Raw genomic sequence first — 21,340 nt, forward strand, 5'->3', positions numbered from 1 at the left:
GGCGAATCAAATGAAGTTGCGACTTTTTAGTTGGAAATTGGCGCACACATAGAAAAAAACCCTGCATCAAATAAATGTAAACAGTAGGCGATTACGGTGCTTTACTAGGAAGGGACTATGGATGATGGTCTCCCATTAGATAAAAACAACGTTTTAATATTTACTTGTGTTGCAACCTCAATCTGCAGAAAAAAAAGAATGGCATCGCACTAAATTACTAGTACAGTGTTGCTTTATTCTTCGTGTCATTGTGAGTGGTTCACAAGTCAATAAAAGGAACTTACATATACACATGAATTGATGATGATAATTTTCTCTATCAACATTTGACATATAAAAGCAGACCACACACTACAGTTGTCGATAGAGTTTGATGTATGGTGATCAAATACACATTTGTGAAACAGTGAGAAAAACGGGATCCAACAACAGAATATACAACCTCAAACTAATCACTGTACTAAAGATGGGGGCAATTAGTCTCCTCAATAGCAAGCTCAAACACACCTCGATAATTTTATAAAAACATACACTACACATTTCTACAGAGTGGAATCATATCTTTTAAAAGTGATTTTTGTCTGAAATCAACTGACCAGAGGAAAACCAAGGCACTAGTATTTTCAACACAGGAACAACAAATCAATCAGCACGTGCTCCCCTTCACTAAACCACAGCATGTAACCAAATTGTACCAAGATGACATTTTCTTTTCTTTATTTTATTTAACAGTATCATTAAATCGTTTTTTTTAGTTCTTAACAGTGTTGTAACATTGTTCAGTTTAGGAAATGGCTATATCCAGAAGAACTTCACTAGAAACCATGTTGGGCCATCTGATCACCATGACCTCCCATTGCACCATGCTAGACTGGCAGAGTGGGACAAGCAGATCTCGGATCAGATTACACTACCCCCAATCTTAACCTGAACCATTAAGATGGAAACAACATCTGATCTAGGATCAGTGAGTAAGGGGGAACTTCTACTTTGACAGGAGTTTTTCCTGATCATGTAAGCCCAGGACCCTAGCTAAGGACTGGAGTTTCTCCTCAACAGCTCATACACCGTATGGTCAGGAGTAGGCCTGTGGAAGACCACTACAGCCCTGCTGCCAGGAGGGGAGGGGGATCCGAAAGCACGTATCTGAGTGGGTAATCTGCATAGTCTAGAGTTAAGCATGACTAATGAATATCCATCCCCACATATCAATTAATCAATGTATTAATTAATCAATCAATCAATCAATCAATCAATCAAGTGTTTAACCTGAGGTGGTGAATTTGATGGCTGTGTGATGTTCCGTTAGTGAGATAGCCTGCCTTCTGACCAGGACCACCCGGCTATGAGGCTTGACTGGTAGGCCAAAGCCAAACAGTCATAGACATCACAGGGTAAAGACAATGGAAAAAGCAGGAGGAACACCCCTCAAAACAACAGACAGGTAAGTCTCTGTGCTTTTTGTGTTCCAATTCTGTTAGTAAGGCTGCTGTGTTGTAAAATCCCCATGCAACCTAGAGTGTACGTGGGGGGGTTTCCTTGCTACCTCACGTCTTCTATCCTTGCCTCCTTCTCAAATCTTACTGGAGTAGAAGGTCTCAGATTCCTCCCCTCTGACCCTTTCCTCCAATAGGTTTTGAGAAGGAAGCGAGGAGAGAGGACACAAGGAGAGAGGACACAAGGAATCGAGGAAAGACTTTTGAGATCGGACCATCGAGATGCCGGCAGAACACAATTTCTATGGCTGCCACTAAGAGGAGCCTGATAGGCCTTGTCGTGATGCCAGGCTAAAGGCATTTACTAGTGTCGAGACGTGCAGCGTCAAAACAGAACATCCCTGCATCAACAAACAGACAGACAAGCAAACACATCACAGTAGGACACAGGGACAGGGGTTGTCAGTCAGACACAGACCAAAGTTTTCAGTTTGGTGGAAAAAGACAAAAGTGTGAATACTGTATTGTAACTGTACATGGGAAAACAGTAGTTTACTTAATTCATAAATATACTCATATGGTCAACGCATCACAAACACAATATACACCCTGGTCAAAATAAAAACACAAGACTAGGAAATAGATTTCATAGCCCTCCAGGACAAACACAGACACATGAAGTCATAGAGCAACAGCAGCAAGTTTCCATCTTCTTCTTCAGCTCTCCTTTTCAGGCTGCATGCAGGCCTCTCCGGTCCAGAGAAAGGGAACAGAGAGAAGCTCACCCATTGGTCTGATGAGTAGTGGGGCAGGAGGAGGGGGGGCGGAGGGTGTAGGTAGAATCAGTTGGGTCACAGATGGACAGGATGTCTTGGGACAGGAGAGGGGGAGGGGTGTTTCATGGGATGGACATGATAAACATGGTTCCTTATGGAGGAGAGAGGGGTTGGGGGGAGGATGATGGTAGACGCTTTTCATCGCTGCAGAGACGGGGTGAGACAGAGACAGAAGAAATCAAATTTAGTAATTAACCAAAGAACATCACAAAGCAAGGAGCAGGGTGTGGGTTACTGGTCCGCACGCAGCAGCACAGACAACACATAATATGGTGGAGACAACGGGGATGAGCGGACAGGCAACAAAGGCTGGTCGTTAGCTATGCGGAACTAGCGCTGTTGGTAAATCACCGTTGACGATGTAGCGCCTCACTGCTTTTTGCTTGTCTACTTGCGCTAAACTGGGTGAACCTTAGTTCCGTTACTCAAAAAAAAAGCCAAATATATTGGTGTCAGAATGTCAGTATGGATGTGCATACTGTGGTTAAACCATCAAGAGATACTACTTTAATTACATGGGTTGTGATGAAAAAAACTGGGGTCTGACTACATTCATGAGCAGTGCTAAAGGTCTGCAATTGTATGTATTGTATGTGTTCAAATATAGGTGTTTATCATTTACTATCCAATTTGTGCTGCCTGGAGCACTAATAAAGATGAAGCTTCATTCAGCTTCTAAGGACCACAGTGGAAACAAGTCTTGGGCTTTATTGTGTAATATCCTTGATGATTTTACTCATGTACTGTAGGTTTTTGTATTATGTGCGCTTGCTTTAAACATTTTCCAATAACATAATCTGAACTAAACTGTCTCATCGTCTGCGTGAGGTTTTGGGCTGTGAATGGCGGGGAGCCCTGGCAGGTTTGGGATGAGGTTCACAGGCACCCCTGCCATCAGCACTGCTGGAGGTCCTGCTGTGTGATTCCTCAGTGTTTCCACGGCCTAACCCTGGAGCCTGCCTGCTCCCTCTAGCAGCCCTACTGGCTGGACTGGGGACAGAGGAGAGGGGCCTGGCCGGAAGGGGCACGGCCGGAAGGCACCTAGCGGTTGGTGTAGGTCTGGAATGGGAGGAGCTTGAGGCAGTGTGTGACCGTGACGCGTGGCCCGAGGACATCGCTTCCACAGAACTTGATTTGTAAACAACGTTTTGTTTTCTACGCACAGACAGCCCCGGGTCTGGCTTTAACGGGGGCTTCAGCCCTGCTTTAACAGCCGAGCCCTCCGCTTCCAGCGTGCTGACGCACAGAGCCCTAGAGGACGGCAGACTCTCTATCGATCGAGAATACGAAGACTTAAGTCTGGAGGCAGAAGAGGAGACTCCGCGACTCGTAAAAAAGGTGTCTTCACGACTACGGGCTAGCGCCCACCTGCCAGTGGGACCCTGTGTGCTGCCAACTCTATAAGAACGCCAGAGAACAGAGCTGTCTAGAGAGCTGGCCGAGCCCCTGCGGGAGGGCGGCTGGTCATCATCGCGCTGCCCAGGGGGACTCAGCACTGTCTGGAACACATCAGAGACACTGCGGCTTCTAATGAACGTGGCTTCCCGCGGGAGCACGGTGCCCGGGCGCCCCTTGGGTCTGGGAGTGGTAAGAGTAAGAAGGTTAGGCTGGGAGGGAGAGGAGGAGGAGGAGGAGGAGGCTCTTACAGGGCTAGTGTGGAGGCTGCGGTTGAGAGCTCGGAGGTGGTGACTGGCAACGGCGGGCATGCTGCTGCCGGGGACCGGGCTGGAGCGGGGGCTGTTCCTCCTCGGGCTCCGGGGGGCCCTACCCGACTTGGTGCCCAGCTCCTTGGCCCTGGAGCGGCGGGGGCTGCTGCTGAGGCTGTGGGGGGTCAGAGGGGCCTCCAGGTCCTCCAGGCGCTGGGTTAGGGCCAGCTTCTGCTGGATGGCCATACGGAGCAGAGAGTTGAGGGTCTTCTTCTCATCCTCCGCCGCAGCCAGCTGTCTCTGCATCTCATCCAGCTGGGTGACATACTGGTCACACCTGAGAGACACACACACACATATATGTTACACTAACCGCAACACACACACACACACACACACACAAACATAAACGTTACACTTACGGCAACACACACACAAACGTTACACTTACAGCAACACACACACCAGCTGAGTGACAAAGGTCACATCTGAGACACAGACACGTTACACTTACTGCAACACACACACACGGACAGTAACATACAACAGACCTGGTACACAGCACAAACACAAATTCAAGGACAACATTAACTGAACAAACAAACAAACAAAGACATCTTTCATAGAACACAAATGAAGATAGCCAGTGGCGAACGCAAGAGGGAAGACACAAATGTTAAGAATCCAACGTTTGTGACTGTTACATCTAAAAATGCAGTCACTCTGGATGTCCACATGGTGGCACTATTACACAAGGTTTCAGGAGGTTGAATTTCAAGAGGTTCAGTCAGTGTACGATGCAAGGCAGTGCCTTCAGTCAAGAGAAGTAGACAGTCGACTTCAGCCGCTCCCTGCACCACATTCCCTCCCTCTGATAATCAAATGTCAGCTCATCAGCTGTGTTTTGGGAAAGGCCAGCCTAATATCTTTTCTTCCTCCAGGCCAACACTTCCTTCCACTGAAAGCTCCATCAGTAGCCTACATGCTATAATTAAACTACAAACCACACTAATGTACCGACACACACAGGCGCGCACACACACACAAAGGCACACGCACACATACACACACACACACTGTACATCCACTTAAATCGCAACAGTAATACAGTACTTTCCCACAAAGACCCACTCAACACAAATCCCCACGTATCACCCAAACACACTAATTGGGCACACATGCTCACACAAATGCCTGCCGGCAAACATGCAAACCCACATGTGAGGGGGGGGCGTAAGCTCTGAAAACTAAGTATGTGAAATGAACAGCTAACCCTTGATTGTTGATTGGGCCACAGAGAAGGGGGGGTGGTTCATTGACATGCCTATACCAGGTCCAGGGCAACGGTACACATTATTTCTCCCTGAGCTGAGCTGAGCTGACCTACCAGACAGGTTAGTCCTGGCTTCCCACAGGGCAGGGCATGTGTGTGCTAATCTGCACGTGAGCACAGGGATTGTTTAGACCACGGATGGAGGTAAGAGGGATGTAATCTGATTAGATGACACTAGAGGCCAAAGCTTTCCCCCGCTGTGACGTTCTGTGTAATGGACTGTCTGACCCACAGGGGTCATAGGACCTGTGTGGCTCAGTTGGTAGAGCGCTGGAAATGCTAAGGTTGAGGGTTTGATTCCACTTGGGACCATATGTACAAAACTAGAAAAATAAGTTCCAGAAGAAACTTTGTGGGTTTGCAAAGTCTTTTTTGTATAAAATATTCAAATTAACTTATAAAATCTTTATCTAAACCCCAATTCATAAAAAAAGACATTCCAAATAAAGGACACAAATTTAAAAAAAATATATATATATTTTCATTGTTTATTTAACGAAAGTGGTTTATTTAACAAAAACTCAGGTTTCATGTGTGCAAAAATATGTGAACCTCTTCAGTCAATAGCTTGTGGCACCTCCATTAGCAGCGATAACTTGGAGTAAACGTCTCGTATAGTCACTAATCAGTCTCTGACATCGGTTGAGGGTTTTTTGTCCACTCCTCCTTACAGAACTCAGCCAATTGAGTGGGGTGTGGGGTGTCTGGCATGAACTGCCCGCTTCAGGTCTTGCCACAGCATCTATACTGCTTACACTGCACTACTTATATTATACTGCACTACTTACTGCTCATATATTGCACTACCTGTAAATACTGTTCATTGCACTTTCTGCTATTTTGCACTTCTGGTTAGACGCAAACTGCATTTCGTTGTCTCTGTACTTGTACTCTGCACAATGACAATAAAGTTGAATCTAATCTAATCTAATCTTCCTCTAAACTTCCTCTAACCCAACATATGGAATTGGTAAATATAAACCTGTTCTAATTAAATAAAGATTTCATGGTAAAAACTAAAAAAATCTATAATTGGGGTTTGGGGTTCACATACTTTCAAGCAGCACTGTACGTACTGTAGTACCATTGTGTGTAAAAGGCATTCCTGATTCATGAGTCAGAAATGCAAAAAAAAGCAAAGGTGGGATACCATAATGTGCTCTGGCATCAACTTGTCTCACCTTGTCATCACTAAACCGGGATTGTACAAACTAACCTTTAAAATGATAATTCCTTGTATGTCGCAGGAAGATCACCCTGAAGGTCATAGTTAAGTGGCGGGTTGGGCCGACATGCATGGAAGATTCCGACTACTGTACACACACACGCAGACAATTGGTGATTTTCCCAACCAATTGTGTCATCGCCCTTTATAAGTACCCAAGGATCTGCATGACCGAAATCAGTCTCTGTGACGGGAAGCTTTAACCCACGTGTCCCAAAGTTAAGGAACGTTAGTTCTAGTTGAGGGACGTATGTAACCACGACAACATAGAAAACCAGTAGAAAGAGGATATTGGTTTCAATCAATGACTTGTGAAAAGAGGATGATGTCAAGGAAGCAGAATCTCCTGATTAACCAGGAAAAATCATGTCCCTTGGTTAGTCCTGCTACACTGAGCACAAGAGACTATCTACACTGAAGGAACAAACAGACGCCACGACAGTGACCCGTCTGTCACCTAAAACATGGTAGGTCATTGAAACTATTTAATGGTTGTCACAACAACAGAGATCTGTCCATCACCTCAAACATGGTGGGCCATTGAGACTACAGTGGGTCAGGAGACTACAACCCAGCAGGCCGCCACTCCAGGATATAGGTCATACAACATGTACTGTATAGTACATCACTAATGAGTCTCCAGACTACTGTACTCCAACTCAAAAGGTCTCTAGATTAGAGTTATCATTGGCAGTTATGAATATAAATATATCAGTGTTTCCCTCACATTTTTTCAGATGCCCATAAATCACCTTCAAGGGTTGCTATTACAGGTAGGGCAGGGCAAAACAGACGGGGGCACGTCCCACCTATTCATTCAATAGTAGGGGAAACTGTAAATTACCTGCTGGCGAACATGACCCTCAGTGAGGAGAAGGTGGCTGCGTCTTCTTTCAAGGCCTTGAGCTCGTTCCTCAGCTTCACCATGGTCTCAGACACCATGCTCTTCTCTGTCTCGTACTTGGTTTTCAGGTTGTTCAGAGCCAACTCTGCCGTCTGGAACGACAATGGTGGTGGTGTTGTTACAGCTGGTAAAAATACCCATCAAAAGTTCAGCCCTCAACTGTCTGTGTCTGCAACACACAGCTACAAATAGCCATGATTGCAGAATCAGAGATGGGCATATTTTTAGCGGTGATGACACTGACTGTTATTAACCTTTTATACTAAATAAATAAATACTTAGGCTACACTGAAAACCTCCATTTTAAAGTTAACAGAGATTCACTGGTCAGCACAATGAAATGTGCTTGTGAGGCTTACGTAATACATGTTTGTTTAAAATGTCGAGTGCAGCCTGCCACTGAAGGGAACACAAGCCATGAATAGGCTTTCATTATGTAAAGTTAAAAATATCTCTGTTTTGTCTGAGTCTTTCTGCAAGCAGAGAAGTACAGGATCGACCCAGACATGGGAATACAGTGTCTCCAGCCCGTGAGAGAGAGACTGGCCCAACCAGGCAGATTAGCCCAAGAACGTGAGAGAGAGACTGGCCCAACCAGGCAGATTAGCCCAAGAACGTGTGAGAGAGGGAGAGTGACGGTGAACGGGTTGACAGAAGCAGGTCACACACTGCTAGAGGCATGAAGAAGAGGGGGAGGAGGAGGAGGAGGAGGAGGAGGAGAGTAAAATCTCTGAGGAGAAGACATCACACTCCACTACCCCTCTCTCTCTCTCTCTCAAGGGACAGTCAGACCAATCCTACATATTCATGTAAAGCTAAGATATTGACTTTACTTTAATTATGCAGTTTATCTTCTCTCTCATACAATTAGTTCAAAGTAAATTAACCAAAAATAACCAATCTACTACTGTAAGTACAGTAAGTACTTGTATGGGATGGAGCTAATGATCACCTCAAAAAAAGAATAATCAAAGACTTAACTTAACAAAAGAACATCCCTGGGGAAATGCTCCTACAGGTCTGATAAAAGGCTTTATTTATATTCATTTATTGATGAGCCAAGAAATTAGAGCAGGATGAAAACCGTCACAGTAAGTAAAAACAGAGAGAAAGCCGAGGGAAAATGTTACGTTCAAACACCCCGTTAGGGGAAAAAAAGAGTTGAAACGTTCTGTACCGACAGACGTTTGTCTGGGGATTAGAGTGCCTGGGTTCAGGGAAAGGTCAGGATGAGACTGAACATAGACCCTCAATGGAAAAAAACACCCCCCTAAAGCCGGGTCATTCAACTTCCTTTTAGGAAGTTCTACAAATAGAAACACACCTATTCATCTGAACTCACAAATGTGTGTGAACGCACAAAAGACACCATGCGTGACCAATGTCGTAGTTTGTTTGTTGTCCAGTGAGTGTGACCTTGTTGATTAACCTGTGTGAGTGAGTGAGTGAGTGAGTGAGTATGGTTGTGGATGTGTGGGTGTGGGTGTCCTGGCTGGCAGCTGTGTTGTACCTGCTTGTTGGCTTTAAGAACAGTCCTGAGGGTAGCGATCTGCTCTCTCTTGGTACTCAGGAGAGACTTGAGCTTGAGCACCTCCTCCAAGAGGGCCTCTGAGTCCCGCTCCGAGTCACAGCTGCTGCCCACCGACTGGGAGGGCAACGTGCCCCGCTGGCGACACAGGTCCACTGCCACCTGAGGTTGGGTACACATTTCACACACACCAGCTGCAGTGACTATTCATGATCAACAAAAATGGGTTGTAAGTCCCAGCCATGGAAAACCTTGTAGACAGAAATAAAGCAAGGATGAAAAACCTGAAATAATGCAGGGATAATAATGAGGGGGGTAAAAATTAAATCACGGTGGAAATATGATTACAGTAGTATTAGTGTTTAGCAGTTCACAGATATCCGCTTTCTGTCAATGCCGAGAGCCAGACAATCTGCTTAAAGGCTTTCTGAAAGAGGCCAAATGATATTATTTTCTACAGTGGGATCAGAGTTTTCTAGGCCATGCCAACTTGTTTTAAAGCCCAGACATTCCGGAATGAAACAGAAATAACATGACAGGTGTAGAAGCAATGTCTCAATAGAAGCAAGTTTCTTCCTAGGATCTCTGAACACAGTGGCGCAGGATTGCATAATGAAAACCGACTTCTGTTTATTCATGTCAAAATGTGCTAAAAATACAGCTAAAACGCTGAGGAACATAATTACATTTTCTTTTTTGTTCTTCACAAAAAATGTCATTAGCGATCAAATACAGTTACTCTATCATTACTAAATATCAGTTTAATTTGCTGTAAAATGTTTAAATAGTGACAAAGCCCAGTGGGGACAAGATGGCGCAGTGCCTCAATTCAAGGGAGAATCCTGAAGAAGAGAGCAGACAACAGCAAAGTGAACATTCAGAATGACAGCTAATCTGCGAGGCAGCCACCACTGAGCACCAGGCCTCGGTCGGCTCCTGTGGAGGAGGTGAAGCCGGCACACCTACCTGAAGGTGTTTGATCTGGCAGCGGATGACCGCCACCAGGTTGCGTACGTTGGAAGGGTCCCTGAAGTCCAGCGTGGGGGAGCCAGGGCAGCTGGAGCGGCCTGGGGGGGAGGAGGTGGAGTCCCCGCTGCCTCCTGGACTGTCGCCCAGCTCCGCCACACTGGCAACTCCGTGCTGCACCGCCTTCCCAAACAGCTCGTTGGAGCGCCGCGGCTTCCGTTGGACGTGGTGGTGGGGGTGGGGGTGGGGCCTCCCTCCACCGCCCCCTCCTCCTCCTCCTCCGCCCCCAGCCCTATCGCGGTAGTAGTCCAGTGTGACGCGGTTGGGCGTCAGGTTGTTGCACACACAGATGTGGTGGTAGAGGTTGGCCAGCTCCTCAGAGAAGGCCAGCAGCTCCTCCTGGGCGACGCTCAAGTGGCCCTCCGAGTCCGTGGCCACTTTCCGCGTGGCGCCAATCTCCTTCTCCAGCTCGCTGATGCGCTCCTGGTCCTGCCTGCTGGACTTGATGCACTGACGGATCTTCTCGGCCAGCTCCAGGGCCTCCCCCCTCCAGCGCTCCTTCTCCCGGCCGCAGCGGTGCTCCAGGGTGTTGTAGCGTGCCCCCGCCTGGGACAGCTCCTCCCTCAGCTTCAGCAGCTCCTCGCTGGCTGCTCGCATGCGACACTCCAACACCTCCGTGCTCTTGGTGTCCAGCTCGTAGTAGTCCACCTCCTCATCGTTCTCCTCTCCTCCTCCTCCTCCACCTCCCCCTCCTCCGTTCTCCAGGGCCTTGAGGTTGCTGCTGCTGCTACTGCTGCCCCCTTCCCCGGTCCCCTTCCTGGAGGACAGGATGATGTGCTGGGCCTGGCTGACCTGGGTCTGCTGCAACTGCTGGGTCAGGCAGCCCACCTTGCCCTGCTGCTCACTCAGGGCCTCTCTGGACATGGCCAGCTGTCTCTCCAGGTCCTCCACTGTGCTGGCCAGACCAGCCTTGTCTCTCTCAGCCTGGACACACAGACAAATACAATGGAGTAGAAGGGTGAATCATTGGTTGAAGGGACACGAGCGTCATAGATTTGCTAATCACATATATAGTCCAAGGCATAAAATGCAGGCTATATGTCATTATGGCCAATATGTATGCCACTTTTGCGCCATCACTTTAGTCAAGAAACTCTTCAGTAGATTACTGTAGCAAGCATTTGGTTGAGCGAGTTAGGGAAATCAACTCTATTTCAGCAGGTTGAAAGGCCCTGCATATTTTGTGCCAGGAGATAGATAGAGAGCTTCTCGGAAAGCGTAAACATAATATTTCACCCTCCGCTGCCTTCAAGCTAAATGTATTATTCATGATGCGGGGCACACTAGACTTTGCACTCATCTCCATTCAAACATTCCTAACATCTGCTGGGCAAAGGCATAGGCCAACCAATCCCCAGCTAAGTGCACAATAAATTATACATGTCCAGGATGAAAATAGACCCACAAGAGAGTACATGAAGAGAGTTTCCTTAACTGGAAGTAAGGAAGTGTAGGGTTAATACATGTTTGTGCGTTTGTACAAAAGTATGAATTGTGGTGTGATGTGGTGTTTGTTGGGCCATTTCAACACTTGTTGGAGTTTGGAGTTACAGTTTCTGATCCAGCGACATCATGCATCAAGCAGGATGTGGTGTGAAGCAGGAAGCAGCAGACATGCCATCTCTCTCAGACACATGGGGCGCTCAGTCAACCAGAGCTAACCACACAGACAGACAACTCATATGTACTGTGTAAGACCTAGTTAACAGCACAGGTCAGAGGAGTTGGAGCTAAGAATGTTCTAGGCCCATGGGTATCAACTGGAGTCTACCAACCATCTATCTTAACTGTCCCTGGGTTTCCACACTCCATCTATTTGTGTTTAGGAATTTCTGTAATGACGGTGAGGATTTTGACAGGCCATTCATTGGCGTGACCCTAGTGTTTGTACCAGTATTGGTGTATGTACCAGTATGTATGTGGTTAGGGCCAGGGTAGGCTGGTGACGGTACAAATCGGAGGACGGGCTCATTGTAATGAATGGAATGAGGAATGGTATCACACGTCAGGAATGTTTGACAGCATTCCTCATTCCATTCCATCCATTACAATGAGCCCGTCCTCTGATTTCTCCCTCCACCAGCCCCCACCCCCCCTCCTAGTCAGGGCCCAGCTGTGCCCTACCTGCAGGAGCTGCTGTTTGAGCTTCTGGCTGTCTGAGAGGTGCAGTTCACTCAGTAGATCTGAGACCAGGCCGGGGGCCGGGGGCCGGAGGAACACATCACTGTTGCGTGGGGTGGAGAAGCGGTGGACGTGACCGTTGGCTTTGGAGCCCCCCAGCAGAGGAAGAGGAGGACGGACCCACCCAGAGCCTGGGCCATTGTTGTAGCCACTGTCCTGCTCCTCCCCCTCGCCTCCTCCATCTCCTCCTCCCCTCCCCCCGTCCTGGCTGTCATCCAGCTGCTCCAGTTGGAGCTCCAGGTTGCCAACCGAGTCAAAGGGGTTCAGGGCCAGGGAGGAGAGCTCCCTCCTCAGGCTGTTCTTCTGGTCCCTCTCCTCCTTCAGGGCCTCCAGGGCCTCGTCCAGCTGCCGCTCAGCGATCTCCTTCAGCCGCGCCGCCTCCTCCAGCTCGGCCTTCAGAAGCTCCTGCTCCTCCTCCTTGTGGGTCAACTCCAGCTTCAGCGCCTCAAACTCCACCTACAGGCAACAGCAGACAGGAGGGAGAGAGGGGATGAGCGGGGGAGTATGTGTGTGTGTGTGTGTGTGTGTGTGTGTGAGATTAGATTTGTTGGATAGTGTAACGATAGACTATAAACAAAATCTGTAAATGAAAATCAAGTGGACATTTTTCAAATTACATTTAAAAAATAAATAAAAATAAAACACTTAGGAAGGACAGTTAGCCCTGCATACTTTGTGCTTGGAACCCATCCACAGCACTTAGACAAATAGGTTTGGTCCCAATATCTATGAGATGTGTGACAAGGGAATAAATGATATGTCTCCTGATTGTTCATTGAGACTTCCCGCTAGCGAGATGCCATTGTTTCCATCATCCTAGATTCCTCCCCCGACAATGAGTGTTTGTGTCCAACAAATCGACAGGGGACGACAGTCACAAGGCACTGCCAGCCAAACTCAGCACAAATACATCATCAGACAAGGCTAGCCCTTATCTGGAAACAAAGTGGCAAAGAATTCTCATTTCACACCCTCAGACACAAAACTGTAGCAGACTCACACAGCTCCTCATTTGAGAGAGAACAACAGCTACCACATAATTATTGGGAACCATTGTCCATTAAGAAATGGATGCATTCCAACATTACTCATCTTTCAGAAGTCACATCGAGGTTCTGAGTCATGAACAATTCCATGAACAGACTTGTGGAAAGAGTAGGAGGGGGTGTCTGTTCGATTGTGAATGTTCTGAATACACCCCTGCAGTGATAGTATTGGTGTGGTGCAGTTTTTGTGGATCAGTATTATTGCCCGGTGCCCCCCTCCTAGCTCTCTCTGTGGTGTGGTGTGGTGTGGTGTGGTGTGGTGTGGTGAGGTGTGGTGTGGTGAGGTGTGGTGTGGTGTGGGGTGGTGAGGTGTGGTGTGGTGTGGGGTGGGGTGTGGTGTGGTGTGGTGTGGGGTGGTGAGGTGTGGTGTGGTGAGGTGTGGTGTGGTGTGGGGTGGTGAGGTGTGGTGTGGTGTGGTGTGGTGTGGTGAGGTGTGGTGTGGTGTGGTGTGGGGTGTGGTGAGGTGAGGTGTGGTGGGCCTCTTACCTGGTTCTCCTTCAGCACTGACACCTGTTTCTGGAAGGCAGTGTTCTCCTCCTCCAGCTCGCTGTTGTCCTGCAGCTGACGGACCTCACGCACCTTATACTCCTTCATCTCGTCCCTCAGGTGACCCTTCTCCGCCTCCAGACACTCACATTCCTGTGGAACGCACGCACACGCACACACACACACACACACACACACACACACACACAATTAGGAGGAATATACTTTTTGTCATTTGATCAACACACAAAAATGTAAAAAAAAAAAAAAAAAAAAAAAAAAAAAAAGACAATGACATGAATATCTAGAATCATATGGGGAGGATGTGTGGCTATCCAAGTAACTGGGGGTAAATACAATGTTCAGTATCTGTAGTAATATGTGACGGGTTTATTTCCAAACGCCATGTCCACCATTTTTTCTTAAATATTTTCTTTCCAATTAAACGGATTGCCTTCATGAAATAAAACTCATTAAATACAGTAGCGTTTTGGCATGAAGCCCGTCTGGCCAGGGGCTCTCTCTGCACCTTCTTCAGCTGGGCTGAGAGCCCGACCAATCGATCGATCTCGGCATCAGCATTCCCCAGAGCGACGCGAGCTTGCCGGAGCTCCGCCTGCAGCTCATCCATGCGGGTTGCCATGGCAGCCTCTTTACTGGCGGTCTCCTGCAGCAGATTCTCTTCACGGCACTCCCCGACTGCAGCTGCACGTTTGTGGCTGCTCACAGAGTCTGCCAGCACCTACACACACACACACACACACACACACACACACACACACACACACACAGACACATAATTGTTTGTGTGTCATCAAGATATGGACTGACAGATTTAGCTTCACCATACTGGTAAATGGTAATAGTTTATCATGTATAGCACACAGTGGAATACAGTAGAAGTAGGGTTCATATGACCACACAGCAAATGTGCTCTGAGACAAACTCAAGCCAACAAAGATATAAAAAGCCTCGACTATCAGTGGCAAATATGGTTACATTGGGCCAGCTGTTGAAACCTGAGCACATCCCATGCATAACTAACATTTCTGAAATTGAGAATGTAGTACAAAACAAGTCCATCTACAGGACCCTGCAGGAACATGAAGATGAGCACACATTTCTTTTCCTAATTGTGTTGTTCTCCCTCTATCCCACACATGTGATTTGTCCTATATTATATTAGACCAATATACATCTGTTGACCCATACTCAGTCAAAACACATGTCTGGGATGTGTCTGTGGTCTGTTCTCACGCATCATGTGAGGTCTTAGGTATTGAAACTCAGCCGGTATTAGAAGCACCTCTCTCCTTTCACATGTGAAATGTTAGGGAATTGCATAATAGAAAAATCTAGTTTATCAATTAGATTCAATGGCTCATACTGAGAGTGCAAGAAGCACACTCACTAGGCTATAGGCTTCTTCTGTTACCTCCACTCATCCGCCGGTGTGCAGCGGTAGCCCTCTGATTTACAGAGTGCTGTTGACGGAGCAAAGTGTGACACGATAATGTCATTACACAGTCAACTGAACAGCATGCTGTCATTATTGTCGCATGATGTCATTCACAAAGGACGCTTAGTTCCACTTTGATAGATGATTTGGCTCAGCAAAAAACGCATTTGAAACCACACCTCGACTTTTACTGGTGTCTTTACAACACGCGGCCATTCTGTAAACACAAACTCCGCTGACCTTTCAAAAAAAAAAGAAAAAAGAAAAAATGGAACGTCACTTGTCCAGGTTCCTTAATTGCCTTTTGATTTGAATAAAAAACGACTTTTTGAAATGCACTGACAAAAGCAATAGCCAAAATGTGACCACATGATTATGATGAGATTAAAGATTTATGAGATAATTTGTTTACATGGACACAGCTTCATAACAACAACAGCCATGCAATGGCCTGTGTGCCGCCACTCTGAATATCCCTGTTCAAACCTCGATCCACTGCCTCTAATGCCATGCTGTTTGCCCTAGACAGAACAGCTTAGACGAGTTGGAATTAATTCCAGTCTCCAACATCGGAAATGCTGACTAATGTGCCTTCAACCCAGCTGCATCACAGATCGCCAGCGATAAACAGTATCACGTCTCCAGTAACGTCATTATATGACACTCCAGGAGCCGGAACTGACCCATCCTCCTACTCCACAAACTGAATGATTCATTTCAAGCTTTGGTACAGCTGAAATGAGAGAACTATTGAGCGATTCAGCCAAGGAAGTACTACAGTCAAATGCATCTTCATTGAGTTACCGAGAACGTAATTCTGCTTTTCAGTTCAGGAAATGGGCGACAAGCTTATGTAACACTGGGCTAAACTGTTCCCTACCATTACGACCTTTTAATCGTTATTTTCAACAATCCTGTACTGCTAAAAGCCTCTCAGTGTCCTAACAGCAATCCCATTGTGTGGCTAATCCAAGGCTGGATAGCACAGCGCAGTATGTGACTGGCACTTGTTCACACTGAAGTAGCATTTACTGTGGAGCCTGCTTAGCTAAGTCAAAAGCAATGTAACTCAATGAAACAAAAGGTATTGTCTCACAAACACACAGACATGTATGTACAATAGGTGATGACGGCATTGTGGCGTTGTGAATATCAATGGTCACATTTCTTTCACTTGCAAGATCAGCTTGAGGGCTCAGGTAGGCTATAATTATTGGGACCATATATACAAAATATGTATGTACTCGCTTACTGCAAGTGGCTTTGGATAAAAGCATCTGCTAAATGACATGCATATATATATATATATATATATATATATATATATATATATATATATATATATATATATATATATATGACATTAGTAAAGGGGGTCTGCTGACCTCTTTGAGCTGCTGTAGCTCCTGCTTGAGGGTCTCGTGCTCCTCCTCCAGCTGGCTGTGTTTGCTCTTGAGCGCAGCGCTCTCCTCCAGCACCACCAGGCCGTAGCGGGCCGCCTGCAGCTTCTCATCGTTGGCCTCCTGGAGCTCCACCGTCAGCCTCACCACCTCAGTCCTCAGGTCCCTGCTCCCCACAACCATCTCCTCCTCTCCCTCGGCGCCCGCTGAGTCTGTCTCCTCCTCCTCCAGCATCCTGTCTGACTTCCCACGGGTCTCCCAACGCTGCACCGTCCGGGACACCTGCCTCCTTCAATCCTCCTGCCTCATTACTCCCCACTGTGTGGGGGGGGGGGGAATTATACATTATGCAATGCACACTAGTGTATGCGAATTATCTGGTTCTCATTTTAATATTTTCTCTCAATGTAAGTGTGGTGAATAACTAACCTAAGCAACCCAGTGACACGGACGTGATGAGCGGGATTAATTAATGGTTTCTGAGAGAGCTTAACTAGCCCTGCAGTTACTATCCTGGTGATCTTTGTCGCCAGAGCCAGAAGCTAAACGCATTTGTTTACAGTAAGCAAGTGTAAGTGTTTTAAAGCTGCTTGTTTGCGTAGCAGATTTCCACCTCGTCAAAGTCGCATTTTGCCTACATAAATATAGGCTACATCATGTCAAATAGCCTATAGACTACAGGAGCCTGGGGAGCATCATTGGCTAATTTCTGATTACGTTATAATCTGGTGTTATAACATATGGTACCAACAGGAACATAAAAAGAAAATGGAATCATAACTAGCTAGCAAGCTTACTTGCTGATCTGTCAAACCTTTTAGTAAACTAGCATAACTGTTAGCAAGAAACTACACCCAAATTGACACAAGCACCTGTACTAAATAGCTTGTTGTATCTAGCGAGCCTTGGATGATGGCTAAAACTGCTGTTCGTTCAGTGGCAGTAGTGTCACACGCATTCTACCCAGTTCACATATGTGCAAACATACTAGTAGCTAGTGACCTAGACAAAGTATACTATTTGAAAGAATGAACAATTTGCTAATTAGCTAGCTGCTAATCAGCAGTAGCAGCTAAAGTTAGCGTGCTAGCTAGGCGGCGGGCTTCGTCCTACTGCTGCAGTGTGCTGCACAGCAGGCAAGTCTTTTGTGAGGCCAGCTTGCCAGCCGGCTAGAAATCACTCACCTCCAATGTTGATGAACGTAGCTAAGTTATGTCGCAAAAAGCTAGACAGCAAACGCTATTTCATTATCGTATCCTGAACAAATATGTAGCTAGCTGATGGGCTTCCGAGAATTTGACACTTCAGCGCCGAGCTGTCACCCGCCTCTCCTCCTCTCTGTCTGTCTGGCAAGCAAGTTTCAAAGTCATTCCGCGCCGAAGCGGAGACAGATGGAGCCGGAGAACGACCGCCCCCTAGCAACGAGCCTCACACTGCACTGGGCTGGGCGCTGCCGTAGATGGGCGCTGCCCGATGGGGGAAAAAAATACGTTGAATTACAATGCTTAATAGCAAAATGTTATAAATGACACAACGATAATATAAAACTGCATTCGATGAGTGCATTAATCCACAATCAATGTAAATAGTCTAAATTCATGATTTTTCGACCGCCCTCAAATTTGCTTCCTGATTCTGACTGTTTACTTCCGTGTCCAAGCGACACGTGGTTTTGACAGCAAGGGGACTTCCATCCGATTATGCTGTACCCATTTTGATATAAAATATATGGCAAATATTGGTCACGTATGACCATGAAGATTGTCACATGGAACATAAATGGCATAAGGACATTCAAAGGTGGAATTAAAAAGGCTCTTGATTCGCTGAACGCAGACATAGTCTGTGTCCAAGAGACAAAAGTGACAAGTAAGAATTCACGTGAAAACGCGGGAGATTTCAGACAGCACCATTCGTGCTAGAAAGCAGTTGTTGGATCACAGTTAATCCAAGATATCAGTAGCTGTTGCATAATTACTTGGTTGTATTGCTAATCACTACAACATTGCTGTATCCTGAAGCATTGTCCAATAGAAACTCAACAACGTCCTTGATCAGCTGATGTTTCTTTTCTCTTGCAGGAGAGCTGCTGGATGAACGGACTGCCATTGTTGAGGGTTATAACTCCTATTTCAGCTTCAGTCGTGGACGCAGTGGCTATTCAGGTTGGAATTACGATTCTCTTGGTGTTAACAACATCATGATGTAAACCCAAGCTCACTCTCATCTCGCTTTGGTAGCCAGTGATTTAAAAAAAAAAAAAACCTGACCTATAGCACTATACCGGATGTTGGACCACTTTATTTAAACACTCCATGTTGTATTACCTATTACATCCACCCATACACATCCACCCATCATAATCTTAAGCGTACTTCTCTAGGGACTGCCACCTACTGTAAAGACAGCGCCACACCATTCGCTGCAGAGGGGGGTTTGACAGGCCTGCTGACTAACCATGAGGGGGCTGTTGGCTGCTATGGTGACCAGAGAGACTTCTCCCATGAGGAGTTGCAGCTCTTGGACAACGAGGGAAGGGCAGTTATTACACAGCACAGAGTCAAGTAAGTAGTACAATGACATTTGTTCTGTTTTCAGAAATATTATCTTGGTTTTTAATGCTGAAACTTGTGTTTCAAATTGTAGCCCAAGTGTTGATGAACTGAACAGCCATCATGTGTGTCTTTCTGTGCCTGCTTTGATTTTTCACAGGTGTGAAAACCGACACGAAACAGTTACAGTTATCAATGTATACTGCCCACGAGCGGACCCAGAAAAGCCTGAACGAAAACAGTTCAAACTGCAATTCTACAAGCTGCTTCAGTGTCGGGCTGAAGCCATACTGGAGTCTGGGAGGTGAGTTTGCACAGGTGGTTTTTTTTTTTGAGTGGGGGGGGGGTAGATCAGCTTTGAAAATAATAACAATTTAATTTAAGTTCCATCAGATAGCATCCCTCTTTATTTTAAAAATGTCCCCTGCCTCAACCCTAATCAAAGGACATGAAACTAGAATAATAATTATATTTAATAAATAATAGTTAAGTCTTATTTCTCTGACTCTTCCTTTCAGCCATGTGATTGTTTTGGGTGACGTGAATACATCCCATCGGCCAATAGATCACTGTGACCCAAATGACATCGTAAGTGAAGTTATCAGAATCCTCTTAGCACTTACTGTTCAAGCTTCCCCCACTGATGTCTTCAATAACACAGTCATGAACATATTCACATTTGTACTTGTGTGCATCTAATTTCCTCTTGCTCTCTGTTTGCTTTGTATAGGATAATTTCGATGATCACCCGGGAAGGAAATGGCTAAACGGCTTCCTGTGTGATGACAGTGGAGGAAAGACAAGTGAAGCAGAGAAAGGTGATGAAGAAGATTCTGAGAAAGCCTCAACGAAACCCGTCAAGAGCGGAAAGTTTGTGGATACCTTCCGCCATTTCCACCCGACGCGCTCCAGCGCCTTCACCTGCTGGAGCACCCTCACCGGGGCCCGGCAGACCAACTACGGCACACGCATCGACTACATCTTCGCTGACTCCCTGTTGGCTAAAGGGCGGTTTGTAGCGACAGACATCATGCCAGAGATGGAGGGCTCAGATCACTGCCCTGTGTGGGGGCAACTCAGCTGCCCTCTCCTGCCCAGCTCTAAGCTGCCTCCCCTCTGTACCCGCCATCTGCCAGAGTTTGCTGGCAGGCAGCAGAAACTGTCCCGCTTCCTGGTCAAGGTGGACCCACAACCTGCTAGAGGGGACTCCACAGATGTGCTGCCTGGATCTCAGGAGGCCGGTGAGACCCAGGAGAACCTGAATCCTCTTGGGGTAGGCAGTAGCTCTGGAAAGAAAAGGATGTTACCAACAGAGGCTAGTGCCATCCCTAAGGGCAAAAAGAGTAAGACAGTCAAAGCTCCCCCAAAGCCTCAGGGCAGTCTCTTAGCCTTCTTCAAGCCCAAACCCGTGTCTGTGGCCCCATCCAGGGAAGCCCCAGTGAGTCAGTGTGAGAGGGGACAGGAGAGGGATGAGGTGACCCAGTCACAGACCGTCAGTGGAGGCCATGCTGCTGGACAAGATGCCCCCTCTGTCCCAGTCCCAGTCCCAGGCATGAACACTCAAGGTGTCCAGGGTGTCTGTACGCGCGAGAGAGAGCTGTCCCCCTGCAGAGCGGCAGAGGAGACTGTCATTGATCAGAACCAGGCGAAGGATGGGCCCCAGACCTCAGAGCTGACTCTAGAACCCACAGGGTCAAGGAAGGGGGCATCGCTGGGGTTCTGGAAGGCGGTTCTTCATGGGCCACCCCCACCGCCTCCTTGTAAGGCACATGGAGAGCCCTGTGTGCTCCACACCGTCAAGAAGGCGGGGCCAAACAAGGGAAGGCAGTTCTTTGTGTGTGCCCGTCCTCAAGGCCACGCCTCCAATCCTGAGGCTCGCTGTAACTATTTTGTGTGGGTAGACAAAGGAAAGTGACAACATTTCCTGACCATGTGACCTGACCAGGAAAAACTCAGACCTAGTCCTGCCCATAACTGTAGCTAGCCAGAAATGTTTCCTTTATGTGTATGTATTCTCATCAAGTATTGTTGATCTATAAAATGTTGTTTTATTACTAGAATAAAGACACTAGTTTTCTAAATCATCAGACTTAAGTTTATTTTTCTTTTGAATGTGGAGAGAAAACTACCCCGATCCAGTCCTTGTTCTGCTTCCTTTGGTATCTTTCGGAAGAATGTATGGGTAGATCTTGGCAACATTGTCAGTTGGATTTATTTTGCCCCGAGCATGTATTTGCGTTCACTGTCCCCTAATCTTGTATTCCAAATGTAGTGTAGATCAG

The 21,340-nt window shown here is 46.8% G+C and overlaps 2 protein-coding genes across 2 annotated transcripts; one reads left to right on the top strand and one right to left on the bottom strand.

The window, feature by feature from the left end:
- Positions 1–223: 223 nt before the first annotated feature.
- Positions 224–17,845, bottom strand: LOC310807957 (protein bicaudal D homolog 2). The gene is made up of 10 exons (XM_083674629.1): positions 17,691–17,845; positions 16,492–16,824; positions 14,177–14,389; positions 13,648–13,800; positions 12,059–12,571; positions 9,875–10,858; positions 8,891–9,070; positions 7,321–7,472; positions 3,919–4,255; positions 224–2,416 (listed from the first exon to the last, which is right to left on the bottom strand). The coding sequence occupies exons 2-10, from the start codon at positions 16,738–16,740 to the stop codon at positions 2,411–2,413; spliced, it is 2,787 nt and encodes a 928-aa protein (XP_083530755.1). The 5' UTR covers positions 16,741–16,824; positions 17,691–17,845; the 3' UTR covers positions 224–2,410.
- Positions 17,846–18,188: 343 nt separating this feature from the next.
- Positions 18,189–21,129, top strand: apex2 (APEX nuclease (apurinic/apyrimidinic endonuclease) 2). Its single transcript, XM_083675579.1, has 6 exons — positions 18,189–18,375; positions 18,588–18,671; positions 18,890–19,070; positions 19,219–19,362; positions 19,577–19,646; positions 19,789–21,129. The coding sequence occupies exons 1-6, from the start codon at positions 18,255–18,257 to the stop codon at positions 20,971–20,973; spliced, it is 1,785 nt and encodes a 594-aa protein (XP_083531705.1). The 5' UTR covers positions 18,189–18,254; the 3' UTR covers positions 20,974–21,129.
- Positions 21,130–21,340: the final 211 nt, after the last annotated feature.

This window comes from Argentina silus (genome assembly GCF_951799395.1).
Source record: "Argentina silus genome assembly, chromosome: 8".
NCBI classification, from domain to species: Eukaryota; Metazoa; Chordata; class Actinopteri; order Argentiniformes; family Argentinidae; genus Argentina; species Argentina silus.

What these genes read in the sequence shown, in the direction of transcription:
- apex2 (XM_083675579.1), top strand. Translation starts at nt 18,255, where the DNA reads ATGACCATGAAGATTGTCACATGGAACATAAATGGCATAAGGACATTC. An exon ending in CCAAGAGACAAAAGTGACAA is followed by an intron (nt 18,376 to 18,587) that starts GTAAGAATTCAC and finishes TTTCTCTTGCAG; the next exon opens with GAGAGCTGCTGGATGAACGG. An exon ending in ACTGTGACCCAAATGACATC is followed by an intron (nt 19,647 to 19,788) that starts GTAAGTGAAGTT and finishes TGCTTTGTATAG; the next exon opens with GATAATTTCGATGATCACCC.
- LOC310807957 (XM_083674629.1), bottom strand. Translation starts at nt 16,740, where the DNA reads ATGCTGGAGGAGGAGGAGACAGACTCAGCGGGCGCCGAGGGAGAGGAG. An exon ending in TCAAACAGCAGCTCCTGCAG is followed by an intron (nt 10,859 to 12,058) that starts GTAGGGCACAGC and finishes CTGTGTGTCCAG; the next exon opens with GCTGAGAGAGACAAGGCTGG. An exon ending in GCCAGATCAAACACCTTCAG is followed by an intron (nt 9,071 to 9,874) that starts GTAGGTGTGCCG and finishes ACCCAACCTCAG; the next exon opens with GTGGCAGTGGACCTGTGTCG.